Here is a 17,178-nt window from a genome sequence, read left to right as displayed (position 1 = left end):
GACACCACCCTTATGGCAGAAAGTGAAGAGGAACTAAAAAGCCTCTTGATGAAAGTGAAAGTGGAGAGCGAAAAAGTTGGCTTAAAGCTCAACATTCAGAAAATGAAGATCATGGCATCCGGTCCCATCACTTCATGGGAAACAGATGGGGAAACAGTGGAAACAGTGTCAGACTTTATTTTTCTGGGCTCCAAAATCACTACAGATGGTGACTGCAGCCATGAGATTAAAAGACGCTTACTCCTTGGAAGGAAAGTTATGACCAACCTAAATAGCATATTCAAAAGCAGAGACATTACTTTGCCAACGAAGGTTTGTCTAGTCAAGGCTATGGTTTTTCCTGTGGTAATTTATGGATGTGAGAGTTGGACTGTGAAGAAAGCTGAGCACTGAAGAATTGATGCTTTTGAACTGTGGTGTTGGAGAAGACTCTTGAGAGTCCCTTGGACTGCAAGGAGATCCAACCAGTCCATTCTGAAGATCAGCCCTCGGATTTCTTTGGAGGGAATGATGCTAAAGCTGAAACTCCAGTACTTTGGCCACCTCATGCGAAGAGTTGACTCATTGGAAAAGACTCTGATGCTTGGAGGGATTGGGGGCAAGAGGAGAAGGGGTCGACAGAGGATGAGATGGCTGGATGGCGTCACTAACTTGATGGACGTGAGTCTGAGTGAACTCCGGGAGCTGGTGATGGACAGGGAGGCCTGGTGTGCTGCGATTCATGGGGTCGCAAAGAGTCGGACACGACTGAGCGACTGATCTGATCTGATCTGATCTGATGCAATATTGTTCTTTACAGCATTCGACTCTACTTTCACCATCAGACACATCCATAACTGAGCGTTGTTTCCACTTTGACTAAGCCTCTTATTCCTTCTGAAGCTGTATCTCTGCTCTTCTCCAGTAGCATATTGGGCACCTACCAACCTGGGGAGTTCATTTTTCAGTGTCATATCCTTTTGCCTTTTCATACTGTTCATACAGTTCTCAAGGCAAGAATGCTGAAGTGGTTTGCCATTCCCTTCTCCAGTGGACCCCCTGATGTGAAGAGCCCACTCATTAGAAAAGGCCCTGATGCTGGGAAAGATTGAAGGCAGGAGGGGGAGGGGATAACAGAAGACAAGATGGTTGGATCACATCACGGACTCAATGGACATGAGTTTGAGCAAGCTCTGGGAGATAGTGAAGGACAGGGAAGCCTGGCATGGTGCAGTCCATGGAGTCATGACTGAGCAACTGAACAACAACAACAATTACTTTTTTGATCAAGAAAACATTTAAAAATCATTATATACAATGCTCTATTAATAACATGACCACAATTACATAAAAATATTGACAATATTGACATAAAAATATGTCAAAGAAAATTTTGTTCATTGCTGTTTAGTCCCTCAGTTGTGCCCGACTCTTTTGCGCCCCCATGGACTGTTAGCCCAGCCTGTCAGGCTCCTCTGTCCATGGAATTTCCCAGGCAAGAATACTGGAGTTGGCTGTCATTTTAAAAATCTGCCTAATGTTAGTTTTTTCTGTGATATCATAGGTGATTCTCTTCTATCCATCTTTTTTTCTATATTTTCCAGATTTTCTAATGAACATGTACTATTGTTATAACAGGGGTGGTAGTGATGCTTTACCTTAAATAAATTCTTTGCTTAGCATGTTATTGAGCTAACTACTTACATCCACTATCAAATCTTCAGCCTTCAGTTCAGCTTCTAGCTCTACATCACTGGGTTTCGCACTGGCGACCTCATTTGGAAGGTGTTCATAGTTTTCCTGGAAAAGACAAGGCTCCTCATGTTAGAACTCCAGTTCTTCATCCTACAGTGTTTGTGCCACCAAAAGGGTTCTTCTCTAAAAATGGCACTTTACCAAGACACATAGATAGAGATTTCCCTAACAAATATATACCCATGCTACCTTTTAATCAAATCACAATAGTGTGATTTTCATAACAGAATTTCACATTAAAAAAATGAGGCATTAACCTATTAGTAAAACAAGAAGTAAAGTGTGACCTAAGGCAGTATTGTGAGGCAGGGTGTGGTTATCAGCATAGCTTGTGTTACAGGTTTTTTGACAAAGATAAGACCCTTCAACAAGCAGGAGAGAGAACTAATGACTGAACTAAGGCAGGCAGGCAAGCACTGTCTGGGACAAAGTGATAAACCGTGAAAGAAGGAAGTAGTTAAAAAGCAGGTCCTTAGAGTCTCAAAGAAGCTCCTGCAGAGGCCTTATTTTGAGGCCCCTTTTCCATTACAGTCATTTTCTGGTCTTTGGATCTAGGTAAAACGAGGCCCCCTCTCACTTCCGAGTTGAGAAAGTAAAGGTTTGGAGTAAATGAGACTTGACTTTGAATCCTAGCTTACTAAGTGTGCTTCTGTAGGCAAGTTATTTAATCTTTCCCAAGCTTCAGTTTGTCTGCAAGATACGTCTCAAGAGATTGATGTGAAGATTAAATGAGAACGTATTAATTATAAAGGACTTAGAATACAGCTGTGGTATTGTAATGGGTATGGTTTCCTCTTGTGGGGACAGAGGACCTTTCAACTTACCTTTTTAATTCTTTGTATCATGGGCTGAGTCTCACCCACAAACTTGTATAGATTACGGGATTCAATTTTCTTTAAAATCATTCGTGCATCATTCAGGTTGGGATCAGTGGAGTATAAGATCTCCAGAAAAATGTTATCTGCCAATTTGATGAAATTTCAGTTATATTAGAATGAAAAAAACAAAAAAAAACAATATTTAAAGAGACTCATATTGCTGTACTTCTGAAATGATTTCAAGCAGAGGTTTACATACATAGATACACTATGATTATAAAGATGTGAAAAAACTTTTGTAAAAAGTGCTCCAATCAGTGTCTTGGATTTATTTCAGGATAACCTAATGAGTGGGAAAGGGGAGAGATGAGATAAGACTGCACTGGAGATGATGACTTGAGACTGAGTTTGGGGGTACAAAAGGGTATATTAGTTTATTGCTTTTTTAAAAAAAAGAGAATGAAACTTAAGGAATAACAAAATTATGTCTGAGATCTGCTTCAAAATGGCCCAGGGTCTGATGGGGTGAAGGGATGAAATAAAACTGCAATGCTAATTATTGCAGCTAAGTCATGAAACTAAGTGATGTAAATTTCCTTAATAAAAAGTTTTTAAGGGAGTTCCCTGAAGGTACAGTAGTTAGGACTCAGTAATTTCATTGCTGGGGCTTGGGTTCGATCCCTGGTAGGGGAACTAAGATCCTGCAAAGAAAGGCACAGTCAAAAAAAAGAAAAAGCTTTTAAAGGTTTCATTCCATGATGATAGAAGGTAGCTTAATTTCCTTCTTTCTTTTTCTTCAAACTTTTTATTTCAGAAATTTCAAAATAAAATACCCTTCACCAAAATTTATCAACTGTTTTGTTTCGACATATGCAAACACTGTATGTGTGCACATATAAATTTTTGAGGAAACGTTTGAAAATTACAGATAGCAAGACTCTTGACTCCTAAATATTTCAGCATATACCTCCCAAGAACAAGAATATTATCTAACTTAATCACAATCATGTCAAGAAATTTAACACTGATATAAAGATATCTGACATACAATCTGTACTTGAATTTGTTTAATTGTTGCAACAATGCAATTTATAAATTTTTGTTGCTGGATAGAGATACCAATTAAAGATGATGGATGACATTAGTTGTCATGTTTTCTAGGCTCCTCCCATCTAGAACTAGGTAATTCCAACTTCTTTCATGATGTTGACAATTTAGAAAAGTTCACGCAGTCATTGTGTAAAATGTCCAGACTGTGAACTTGTTTACTGTTTCTTTACCACTAGATTCAAGGAAAACACTGTTATGAAGAACATTATACAAGTGTTATAACATCTAAGAGCACCACATGAGCTTGGCTCAGTGCATCACATCATGTATCACATAATGGGCTTTATTAACAAGTTCCAAAAGTTGGTTAGGGCAATAATCCTCAGGTTTTTCTCTGTTAAAAGTGAATCTTTCTGCAAGGTGATATTTTCAGAGGCTCTGATTATCCCAGTAAGTTTTCAACCAATGGTTTAGCATTCATTCATTATCCTTGATTGAATCAACCATTGCATTTTGCAAAGTGAATTTTATTAAAATGCCCTTTCTTGGCAAAATATTAGCAGCCTATGTCATTCACGTCACCTACATGTATATGTATGTTCTTCCCTCTTAATCCATGGTTAACAGATTCCTTACCCTCTCAGTAATGCTTTTAAGAAACATCTTTTAAAAGCATGTTCATTTTATTCATTTTTCACTGTGCTGGGTCTTTCTTGCTGGGCATGGGCTTTCTCTAGCTGCGGTGCTCGTGCTTCTCCTGTGGTGGCTTCTCTTGTCGCAGAGCAAGGGCTCTAGTGCCCATGGGCTTCAATAGTTGTGGCGCATGGACTTAGTTGCCTCATAGCATGGAGAATCCTGCCGGACCAGGACCATGGCCCCTACACTAGCAGGAGGATTCTTAACCACTGGACCACCAGGGAAGTCTGGTTTTCATTATTTCTTTACATATTATATTCAGTTTGAAAAACAAAACAATTTTAATATAATAAGAGCACACTTTTCTAATCCATGCTTTAATCTACCCTATTCCCAGCTAAATTAGGGAAATGCTTTCCCCCATGACAGAATCTCACTTCTTGAAGGCCTATCTAATCTCTGAGGTTCATCTCAAAAAGTGCCTAATTATGAAACCTTCCCCAGTGCATCCAAATTAGAGATGTAATTTCTTCTTCCCTCGAACCCCAAAGAACTTAACTGATACTCTTCTTATGCCTTTCATCTTATTCTACCAGGTACAGGTTTTGGGGTGGACTGACGTTTTCATTGGCTGAGTGGGCAAAAGAGGGATTAAAGGGTCACAGGATACATACATGTTTAAAAGAAAATGCTCAACTTTTTCCAAGTGGCTGTACCATCTGCATTCCCACTGGCCATGTATGAGAGTTCTATTTGTTCCACATACATTTTTTTAGAAAACAGTCATGTACAAAAGTAAAGGCAAACTGCTTGTCTATTAAACTGAATGATTAAAGTGTTTACTAAAAGAGTGTAAACAACATTCAACTTGGGAGTCAGAAAACTTGATTTGAGCTCAGGTTTGCCATTTATTAGGATAAGTTGCTTTCTTTCATTTGGCCTTAGTTTCCTCATCAAGAGGAGTTTTAAGCAGATGATCTCTAAGGTTCTTTTGAATTTAACATTCTAAGGCCCCAATTTAATTAAGGGATTTGGGGGTAAGGTCTTGAAAGGGAAGGGGAAGAAAGGGTAAGGTCCACCTATTGCTTAGGAATATTGCAGAATAAAGACCAAGATATGAAAATGACTACCTAAGACAGTGGTCATAACATTTGCAATGCTTACGATAGTTGCATCCAGATAAGCTGAAACATTCATCAGAAATAGGAATTTAGGAAGCAGAGAGAAGAGATAAACAAACAGTGGCATATTCATACAATAGACTACTACTCAGCAATAAAAGGGAATGAATTACTGATACATGCAATCTGGATAAACGTCAATGCTAAGTGAAAGAAGCCTTATGCAGAAGAATATATACTGTATGATTCCACTGATATGAAACTCTAGGACAGGTAATAGTGGTTGCTTCTAGAGATGAGGTAGAACAGGTATTGTCGGATAGAGCATGAAGGGACTTTCTAAGGAGAAGATAATGTTCTGTGTCCTGCATTTGTCCAGCAAATGTTAACCTTACAATTTTTATTAACACATAAATTGCATGTAATTTTGCATAAAAAGAAGAAAAATCTATAACAGTTACTGAACTTTAGTTAATCTGCATGCTGCAGGAATTAGGGTATACTGATGTCTGAAATTTACTTTCAAATGTCAAGCTTTAAATAAATGAATAGAGGGATGGTAAGTAATAAATATGTGATAAAGCAAGTCCAGCAAATGCTAGTATTTAGGTATATAGGTTTCAACTGTTAAATTCTTTTAACATTGCTGTTTATTTTCAACACTTATCCCTAAAACATGAAAAAAATTCTAAAAAAATTAAAAATAAGAAGTGAAGATTTTCAAAATAAAGATGAGTTGCTTTTGGAATTGCAACCAAAAAAAGGAGGGCTCATGGGATCCTATTCCTTCAAGGTCGTGTTATTATTAAGGACAATAAGGATCATATGACTGCTCAGAATAACATGCAAGAAAAGTAAGATGATTTCTGGCTCAAATGACGAAAGTGGAAAGGCAGTATGCTTATTCTTCTATATTCTGACAGTTAAAGCATAAAAACGTGACCTAATTTCTTTTCTGGGATTTTTGGCATTGTGACAACATCCAAGCAAGTGAACAGTGAACTCATCTCACTGAACAGGGTAAAAGCCAGTTTCAGTGTTCTAGTCAGCATGTTCATTCATGGTGAGCAAGAGCTATGTACAGACACGTGGAGTTATGACCTCATTAAGATGTATGATATTTGACAGTTTGTCAGTTAACCCAAAAGTGTATAAAGTCCAAAATTCATTTTTGTTTTTAACTGGAAAGATAATTTAAATGTAACATACTGTTACAGGATAAATGGTTAGGATTGGTCTCTGAGGAAGACTGAAGATGATTTTTTAAAATACAGCATCATTTGCTTCAGTATGAGTAAAAGTTTAAAAATAACTATCTGTAGGTTGCTTAAATTCTCTTATAATCTCTTTTTCCATTTCCAGCCACAGAGAAGGCAATGGCACCCCACTCCAATACTCTTGCCTGGAAAATCCCACGGAGGGAGGAGCCTGGTAGGCTGCAGTCCATGGGGTCGCTAAGAGTTGGACATGACTGAGCGGCTTCATTTTCACTTTTCACTTTCATGCACTGGAGAAGGAAACGGCAACCCACTCCAGTGTTCTTGCCTGGAGAATCCCAGGGACGGGGGAGCCTGGTGGGCTGTGGTCTATGGGGTCGCACAGAGTCAGAAACGACTGAAGCGACTTAGCAGCAGCAACAGAATGAAGTCAATGTCAGGACAGTCTCTTAGAGGAAAACATAAAAGAAAATGCTGTTCTGAGGGGGGAAGAGCTAAGATGGCGGAGGAGTAGGACGGGGAGAACACTTTCTCCCCCACAAATTCATCAAAAGAACATTTAAACACTGAGTAAATTCCACAAAACAACTTCTGAATGCTGGCAGAAGACATCAGGCACCCAGAAAAGCAACCCAAGTCTTCGAAAGGAGGTAGGAAAAAATATAAAAGACAAAAAAAGAGACAGTAGAGGGAGGGACAGAGTTCCGTCCAGGGAAGGGAGTCTTAAAAAGAGAGAAGTTTCCAAACACCAGGAAACCTTCTCACTGCCGAATCTGTGCCGAGACTTGGAAGCACAGAGGGCAACATAACAGGGAGGAAAAATAAATAAACAATTAAAACCCGCACATTTCGAGCCCTATGGTACCTCCCCCAGCGGAGAAGCAGCGCAGACGCCTGCATCCGCCATTAGCAAGCGGGGGCTGGGCAGGGAGGCGCGGCGCGGGCTGCATCGCAAGGATCTGGCCTGAATACCCCGAGCGCTATCTGAGTGAAATAATTTGGGCTAGCAAACCAGACTGTGGGATATCTACCACGCAAAAAGCCAGCCCTAACCTATGACACCACCAGGCCCGCGCACAGAACAAAGGACTGAACAGAGATAGCCGGCGGCAGACCATACCCCTCCGGTGATAGGCAGCCAGAGCTGGAAGGGGACAATCGCAGCCCCAGAGAGACATCATCTGTAAAACTGTAAGCAGGCTTCTTTGCTAACTAAAACTTCTTGGGGGTCTGGACGGTCAATATCTGCCTGAGAAGGTGTGCCGGTGCACACCTAGATAACCGAGCGGCAGGAGGCGGTAAGTCACAGCAATCCCGCGCGCCAAACACCTCATCACCTGAGCTGCTCGGATCTGGGAAGGGCACAAAATGCAGGCCCAACCGACAGTCTGCACCTCTGAGGACTACCCGAGTGCCTGAACCTGAGCGGCTTGGACCTGGAAGTGCAGGCAGCCCAGGGCCGGCCACGGATGGTTCCCATTGGAGCAACCTAGAGCCTGAGCAGCGTGGGCAGGGAGGCTACACACGCCGTGAACAGGGGGCAGACCCAGTGTGGCTGAGGCACTGTGAGCACACACCAGTGTTATTTGTTTGCAGCATCCCTCCCTACCTCCCCTCAGCGCAACTGAACAAGTGAGCCTAAAAAAAAAAAAAAAAAGTGTCCTCCACCGTCCCCTTTGGCTCAGGGCGGAAACCAGACACTGAATAGACCAGCAAACAGAGGAAGCTATAACAGAGGGAACCGCCTTAGAAGCTACAGGCAATAGATTAAAACCCTGTGGTTAGTACCAGCTACACAGGAAGGGGCCTGTAGATCTTGAGAATATAAGTCAGACCAAGGAACTAGCCAAAAATGAACTGAACCCGCAATACTCACAACAAAACCAGAGAAAGTCCTAGATATATTTTTACTATTTTTATGATCATTCTTTTTTTATTTTTTAATTAAAAAACATTTTTTAAGTCTTCTATTATTCCTTTAATTTTCACTTTTATAACCGATGACTTTGCAAAAAAAAAAGAAGACCCCATTTTTTTTTAAAGCAAACTTCATATATATATTTTTTATAATTTTTTTGACCTTTTTTTTCCCCTTCTTTTCTTTAACATTGTATTTTTGAAATTCCAAACTCTACTCTAGATTTTTAATTTTAGCTTTTTGGTATTTGTTATCAATTTTGTACCTATAGTTGTTTTTGTTTTTTTTTTTTTACAATTTCTGTGACCCTTTTTTATTTTCTCTTTTTCTTTTTCTCTGTTTCTTTCTCTTCTTCTTTTAAATAACATTGTATATCTGAAATTCCAAACTCTACTCTAGATTTTTAATTTATGCTTTTTGGTATTTGTTATCAATTTTATACCTGTATTTTCTTTATAATTTTTGTGACTTTGTTTGTTTTTGTTTGTTTTTTTCTCTCTTTCTTTTCCTTCTTCTTTTCTTTAACATCATATTTTTGAAATTCCAAACTCTACTCTAGATTTTTAATTTTTGCTTTTTGTATTTGTTATCAATTTTGTACCTATATTTTCTTTATAATTTTCACGACCTTGTTTGTTTTTGTTTGTTTTTTCTCTCTTTCTTTTCCTTCTTCTTTTCTTTAACATCATATTTTTGAAATTCCAAACTCTACTCTAGATTTTTAATTTTTGCTTTTATGTATTTGTTACCAATTTTGTACCTTTAAGAACCCAATCTTCAGTACCCCTTTATCACTAGGGAGCGAGATTACTGGCTTAACTGCTCTCTCTCCCTGTGGACTCTCCTTTTTCTCCACCAGGTCGCCTGTGTCTCCTCCCTAACCCCTCTCTACTCTACCCAACTCTGTGAATTTCTGTGTGTTCCAGACAGTGGAGAACACTTAGGGAATTGATTACTGGCTGGATCTGTCTCCCTCCTTTTCATTCCCCCCTTTTATCCTCCTGGCCACCTCTGTCACCTTCCTCCTTCTTCTCTTCTCTGTATAACTCCTTGAACAACTCTGAGTGGTCCAGTTGTGCAGTGCACATAAGGAAGAGATTACTGGATAGCCCACTCTCTCCTCTATTGATTCCACCTCATCTCATTCGGGTCACCTCTAACTCCCTCCTCCCTCTTCTCTTCTCCATATAACGCTGTGAACCTCTCTGGGTGACCCTCACAGTAGAGAAACTTTTCATCTTTAACGTAGATGTTTTATCAATGGTGCTGTATAGAAGGAGAAGCTATGAAACTACTGTAAAAATAAGACCGATAACTGGAAGCAGGAGGCTTAAGTCCAAACCCTGACTCCAGGGAGCTCCTGACTCCAAGGAACATTAATTGACAGGAGCTCATCAAATGCCTCCATACCTGCACTGAAACCAAGCACCACACAAGGGCCAACAAGTTTCAGGGCAAATACATTATCCCCTATAAGTAACTTTGTCATCAATCCAACCCAGATGAATTAACAAGAAAAAAGTAAACTCACTTGTCACATTATAAACTGCAAATATTTGATGGACACAGTGTTCTCAGTATATAAACATTTGATACATAGAATCACCATTTCCCTTCTAACCTGTAGTTTAGGTATGAATGGAAAGTGCCTAAAAAGTTACAAGTGTAATGGGGACTCTATTAATTGCCTGAAGGTGAAAGTGTTAGTTGCTCAGTGGTGTCTGACTCTTTTCCATCCCATGGACTGTAGCCCACTAGGCTCCTCTGTCCACGGAATTCTCCAGGCAAGAATACTGGAGTGGGTAGCCATTCCCTTTTTGAGGGTATCTTCCCAACCTAGGGATTGAACCCAGGTCTCCTGCATTGCAGACAGAGCCTTTACCATGTGAGCTACCAAGAAAGCCCATATATTAACTGCCTGCTGCTGCTGCTAAGTCGCTTCAGTCATGTCCGACCCCATAGATGGCAGCCCACCAGGCTCCCCCATCCCTGGGATTCTCTAGGCAAGAATACTGGAGTGGGTTGCCATTTCCTTCTCCAATGCATGAAAGTGAAAAGTCAAAGTGAAGTCACTCAGTCGTGTCCGACTCTTAGCAACCCCATGGACTCCAGCCTACCAGGCTCCTCCGTTCATGGGATTTTCCAGGCAAGAGTACTGGAGTGGGGTGCCACTGCTTACACCTGTATAAAAAAAATTTAGCAGTGATGGAACAGGAAGCTGATCTTGTGTGTGAGGCCACTCAGCTTCTGCCATTCTCTCGTTTCAGAAACTCCAGCCTTCTCACTGATTCTATCACTTTGTTTTTAGTTAAGCAGAGTCAGTTTCAGGATTTGCAACTAAGAACTCTTAACTTGTATATACTTTTTGGTTTACATCTTTTGCTTTACTGATCTTAAACTTTCCCACATTAAAGAATCAGTTATGACACCTCACCCCTCTTCCTTCCCACCCTAAGTTGTTTGTTTCTGCTGAAGTGCACAGAAATGTCTTTGGCATCCTGTTTTGCAACAAAAATTATGTTAAATGAGCAAGTCAGCTTTTTGGTATTGGTCTGGTTTTATGAAAGTGTAATTAAAAGTGTAAGTCATGTCCCACTCTTTGCAACCCCATGGACTATACAGACCATGGAATTCTGCAGGCCAGAATACAGGAGTGGGTAGAGCTGGTCCCTTCTTCAGGGGATCTTCCCAACCCAGGGATCAAACCCATATCTCCCACATTGCAGGAGGATTCTTTACCAACTAAGCCACCAGGGAAGCCAAATTGTATTTGAAGTTAAAAATAATTAATATTGAGCACTTAGGTTACCCTGGTAGTTCAGCTGGTAAAGAATCTACCTGCAATGCAGGAGACCCCAGTTAGATTCCTGGGTCAGGAAGATCCCCTGGAGAAGGGATAGGCTACCCACTCCAGTATTCTTGGACTTCCCTGGTGGCTCAGTCAGTAAAGAATCTGCCTGTAATGTCGGAGACCTGGGTTTAACCCCTGGATTGGGAAGATCCTCTGGAAGAGGGCATGGCAACCCACTCCAGTATTCTTGCCTGGAGAATCCCCATGGACAGAGGAGCCTGGCAGGCTACAGTCCACGGGGCCACAAAGAGTCCGACAAGACTGAGCGACTAAGCACAGCACAGCACTTGTGTGCCAAGTACTATTCCAAGTGCTATATGCTTCACTGCAGCATCACAACTAAACTACATGCTAGGTATCATTACTCCCACTTTATAGATGAGGAAACAAGGTTCAGAGAGGTTAAATAACTTTATCAAGGTTATCTTGTTAGTACAAAGCAGAGATAAAACTCAAATCCAGTAGTATACAATCACTTCAGAAGCTAAATACACTGGAATGTTTGGAAAATAACCCATCTGCAATCCAGGGAAAGTTTACACGGTTTCTGAGATGGACTACCTATGTTACCTTCTACTTCTTACCTGTCAGCTTAGTGAAGGCTTCCATGTCATCAATTGCTGTAGAAATGCGATACTTTCTTCCTGCAGAACCTGTTATCTCTATGTGATCGTCTGCTTTGAGGAAGGCATCTGTAATCCTAAAGATCATTTTATAAAGGTTTATGTTTATGAGGAAATTGAATATTTGCTTTATGCTTTACTTAACATTTAGGAAACCTCTCTACTTTTAAGAAACAAAATCTTGAGATACAATGTTCTAAAGGCAACTGCTTTTCAGACTTATAGAGAACAAACTAGTGGTGATCAGTAGGCAGAGGGACGGGGGCAGGTGAGGGAGTATGAGGTATAATCTACTAGGTATAAAATAAGCTACAAAGATACACCGTACAATGGGGAATGTAGTCAATATTTTATAATAGCTATGAATATAATCTTTAAAAATTGTGAATCACTATATTGTACACCTGCAACTTACAATTAAAACAAACCAAAAAAAGACAATTGCATCTCAACCATGCTAAGTAAGTCCACGATAATTTGTGGACTGTAATATTTACTGTGCTCTAGGCATTACTACAAAGCTTTAGATACATCATCATATTTAATCTTTCTATCAGTAACACAGGTGTAATCAACCTATATTATATAGACATAGAAATTGAGTAATTTTCATTTAATCAAGTTAGGAAGAAGCAGTACCAGACTGTTCCTAGATCTCTCTGAGTCTCTGCATTGAAAACAAACAAACAAAAAAAACCTCTTAGCCTTCTCCGCTTACCAAAGTAACAGCCATACAAATAGGAGAAAGGATTCTAACTAGTCTGCTCATGACAAAAGATGAAGAAAAAAGCAGAAAGTAAATTTTCTCAACACAAATGTAAACATGAACAGTAAAAGCTTAAAAGAGATTCATTTAAAACTATTTTAGGGCCACAGAATTAACTTGACTCATACCCCACTTTTGGAAATTCCTCATGAGGTCTCTGAGTCACTTAGGGACCTAGTTGTACTTTTCTGCTTTGGTTCTGACTGGATCAGGGAGAAGTAAAATTTCTGTGGTGGTGGTTTAGTCACTCAGATGTGTCTGACTCCTGTGACCCCACGGACTGTTACCCGCCAGGCTCCTCTGTCCATGGGATTCTCCAGGCAAGAATACCGGAGTGGGTTGCGATTTCCTTCTCTAGGGGATCGTCCTGACCCAGGAATCGAATCTGGATATCTTGCATTGCAGGCAGACTCTTCACTGACTGAGCTACGAGGAAAGCCTGAAATTCCTGTAGGTTTTACTGTTTTCTACTAATGTTGATAATTGACAGGGTAGGGAGAGACATTAATCTTCAAAATTCATTTTTGTCATTAATTTCAGAGTGTCAATTATCCATATCTCATTTCTCACCTCGATGATTAATATCTGGTACCTAAGTGACTACCTGTGTGGAGATCTAAGCCATCCCAGGGTAGCCTCTTCCTATCTAGCCTAAACCCCCTCTTCTGCTTGAGTCTATCCTCTTTAACACTCACCTCTAAATTCACTTTATGCTAGTTTTTGTTTTGTTTAAGGGAACCATTTTAGATTTGTTCACTTAAACTTTACTTGAATTTATTTAGAAATCTCAACTTGACCCAAGTATGATACTCTAGTAAAAATCATGGAAAATTTTATAGGAAAATAACAATCAAATTTCTTACATTGTATCAATGATGTTGCCAACTTTGTGTTGATAAGCTCTGCGGTGCAAACAGTTGCGTGTGTGGAACATGTCATACAGGTTTCCAACCTCCTGCAGAAAGAGGTGAAACAAACATTAAGGTAGGATCAGATTAGGTTCCCTTGTTAGTAGACAGCATATAAGTCAGGAAAAAGGGATGGTGGCATAAAAGAAGACTGGACACAGGTAAAATTCATCAAAACCCCTAAGACTCCCAAGAAAGAGCAAGGATGACTCATAATACTACTTATCTGCAACTTTTATTCTTAGTAAACCAAAATCTACTGAGCATCTTAACTCTGCGATGCATTCTGTTTGAGGCATCTTAAATATATTTTTTAAATTTCCCAATAATTCTAGAAGTTAGGTATTCTTCTTCTAATCTTCATTCTGAAAAGAAAGACTTTGTATAGTATAGCACTGTTGTATTCTTTAGTTATATGACTAACCTAGCAGGGAATTAATGATTATAGGATTATAACTACTATGAAACATACAATACAGTGATTAAGGACAAGACTCAAGCCAAACTTCCTGGATTGACACTCCAGTTCTGCCATTAACTGTATGCCTTCTTTGTGCTTCAATTTGCTTATCTGTTAAATGGGAAAATAACAGTTTCTATCTTACAGGATTGTGAAGATTGAGTTAATCCTCTAAAGCACGTTAAACAGTGCTGAGAACAAGACTCAGTAAATGTCTACTGTAGACAGTAGACCATACAGGAGAAGTGAAAAGAGCTTTAAAATACTTACAAATGCTAAGCACGAAGTAAAGAGATAGATAATTTACCAGGTAGTGATTTTTCCAATTTACTGAAAGGGTATTTCTAGACTTCAAGCTAAGAATCACACCTTCCTTATTGTCCTCTGACATAGCTTACCTTTTCTCTAGTACAAATATGCTTCATATTATCTACTTCACAGACACGGGCAAACTTAAGAAAGCGCTTGTAATCAAAGCTATTTTGGATTCCAAGATGATGGCAGTCCCTGGAGAGATTCCCAAGCAGAGAGATGAAATTTTTCAGCAAAGGAAACCATACCTTAAATATCAATACTAAATTTATATAAGGGTTTTATTTTGCTTGCTTATTTACTTAAATAAAAATTGTATCTATTTAAAGTATACAAGATTTCTAATCAATTTTTCTGAAGTGTTCAGTGCATACCTGGCAAAATAATCCCATTTGTCCACATCAATGCCATTTCTTTTATTGGCCACTATCTCATAAAGGAAGCTTTTTTCTTTAGGACGCCCTTTATAGAGCCACTGGAAGAGAAGAAAACCCACTGAAAGTTACAGAACAGGAGATAAATCTATTTATAAGCAAAGCAAGTGTATTAACCCGAAAATTATAAACAGATATTTGAATGCGAATGTTAGGTAAGTGAGAAGGTTCTACTCTTTTTTCCTTCACTTAATTCCCAAATTAGTAGAAAAGGGAAAGAAATGCTAGAAATGCTAAAATATGATATCCTGTTAATACTAAACCTAGTGCCTTTGGAAGGATCCTAATTCTATTACACTTAGATAACCAACAAGCTTTCTTGTTTTCTTGGTTTAAAAGATTTTTTAAAATATTAAGATCTATTTATAAACTAGTAAGAATGTTTCTTATATTCGAATGCTTAAATTCAGGAGTGAAAATTCTTGGAGCTCTGTGTTTTTTTTCTGGCTGCGCTGAGTGATCCTGGGGATCCTAGTTCCCCAACCAGGGATGGAACCTGGGCCCTCGGCAGTGAAAGCGCCAGAGTCCCAGCCACTGGATCACCAGGGAATTCCTAGGAACTCTGTTTTTTGGAGATAGGATATTTGCTGTAAAATCCTCCTATTTATCTTATACCTTACAAGTAGATGTGTGTGTTTTAAGGAAAAAAAGACTAAAAAACACTAAGGGAAATTCTTTTTCCTAATTAAAAGAAAAAAGATCAAAAAGGAAACAAATCATACTTCCCTCTGAACTAATTCAACTTTTTTTTCTAGGTCTTCACATATCTAAATAATCCAAACATTAATTTTAATGGGTAAACAAGACACATACTTTCAGAACTAAGTTACTTTAGGCTTCTATATAAAATTCTGCATACATATTCATTAAAAATATTAATATGTGTATTTTAATTTGGGGGATAACTTCTAAAGAACTCAGTTAAGAGCTGGAAGAACTATATAAGCCTTTTATTTTTTGCACTAAACAGTAGAAATGTATCACATATTTTATCATTTAGTCTCCTAAAATAGCAAAATGTCACCCCTTCAAATACAAATCTGAAGGAACCAAGAGAAGACGAGATGAAAAGAACCAGTCGGTTTAAATTAGGTTGTACACAAATTTACCTTTGAAGCATCTTTGATGGGTGATTCAGGTGGTCCTGTAATTTGTTCCTTGATAAACAAAATATCTTCTTCAGGGATGAGACCATAGTATTTCATGACATCTTGGAGTCCGTTAGAATTGATGAGGTGCTCAAACATCATAACTGAGCCCTGTTCATGCTAGGAAAAGGCAGCAGTATGGTTTGTTACAGACTCTAGTCCATCAGGGACCCCTGATTATTCAAATTACTCTTGGCTCCCTGGTAATTCAGAGATAAAGTTCTAATGCACGTTAATGACCTAGTTTTCAACTACAGTCCTCCAGATATTTAAAAAATATCTGTCAAATTTGTCTATATTTTACCAGTCTACAAAACCTTATAATCCAGGTGCATCATTATTTGATAAATATATTTAATGAGATATAAGATTTATAATACGTATGTATTATAGAGCACAGCTGAATACTACCAGATTTTAAGGATAGAACACCTTCTTGTTTGTTTTTGGTGAGCTTCATGGTTTGCAGAATCTTAGTTACCTGACCAGAGATCAAACATAGGCCCTTGCAGTGCAAGCGCCAAACCCTAACCACTGGACTGCCAGGAAATTCCCAGTAGAATACCATTTTAATGAATATTACTATAAAATTTAGTTCTATAGTATCATCAGCTTTGGAATTTGTGAAGCTACAAGTTCTATTAGCATTTCCATCTAGTGGTGAAAAGGGGTAATTCCAAACTTGGAAGCAAAAAAAAAAAAAAGGTGTCGGGATGTTCCAGAGATCTGAAGTTAAAATCTGGGCTGGAATCTCAAACTATAGACTCATTTTACTCACAGTCTCTGGTCAGTCATTTGTAATTGTTACAAAGAACAAATGGCCCCCTGGAGGGCCTCTGCTTTTCTAAGAACTGTGATAGGACAGATCTTTGCTAAGAGCTGTTCTCCCTTACCCTACTGCTCTCCACCCCGGTGCCCTTTCCCAATAAAATCTCTTGCTTTATCAGCACATGTGTCTCCTCGGGCAACTCATTCCCGAGTGTTAGACAAGAGCCCAGTTTCGGCCTTGGAAGGGGTCCCCCTTCCTGCAACAAGTTTGACTATAAAGAAAGCTGAGCCCCAAAGAACTGATGCTTTTGAACTGTGGTGTTGGAGAAGACTCTTTAGAGTCCCTTGGACTGAAAGGAAATCCAACCAGTCCATCCTAAAGGAGATCAGTCCTGAATATTCATTGGAAGGACT

General features: G+C 39.2%; 1 protein-coding gene across 4 annotated transcripts in view; it reads right to left on the bottom strand.

Annotated features, from left to right (window-relative positions):
- Nucleotides 1-17,178, bottom strand: part of SAMHD1 (SAM domain and HD domain 1) — a 68,004-nt gene that overhangs the window by 23,163 nt on the left and 27,663 nt on the right. For all 4 annotated transcript variants that reach the window (XM_010829205.1, XM_010829204.1, XM_010829206.1 and 1 more), the window contains exons 7-13: nt 15,958-16,116; nt 14,789-14,889; nt 14,501-14,609; nt 13,598-13,689; nt 11,930-12,045; nt 2,559-2,695; nt 1,684-1,779 (exon numbers count right to left, since the gene is read on the bottom strand). In XM_010829205.1, the coding sequence (XP_010827507.1) occupies nt 1,684-1,779; nt 2,559-2,695; nt 11,930-12,045; nt 13,598-13,689; nt 14,501-14,609; nt 14,789-14,889; nt 15,958-16,116 (810 nt within the window). The remainder of the gene's footprint in view (nt 1-1,683; nt 1,780-2,558; nt 2,696-11,929; nt 12,046-13,597; nt 13,690-14,500; nt 14,610-14,788; nt 14,890-15,957; nt 16,117-17,178) is intronic.

Source organism: Bison bison, unplaced genomic scaffold (genome assembly GCF_000754665.1).
Source record: "Bison bison bison isolate TAMUID 2011002044 unplaced genomic scaffold, Bison_UMD1.0 scf7180017864500, whole genome shotgun sequence".
Taxonomy (NCBI): Eukaryota; Metazoa; Chordata; class Mammalia; order Artiodactyla; family Bovidae; genus Bison; species Bison bison.
The sequence above is the reverse complement of the archived record's forward strand: the minus strand, read 5'-3'. Positions and strand labels throughout refer to the sequence as shown.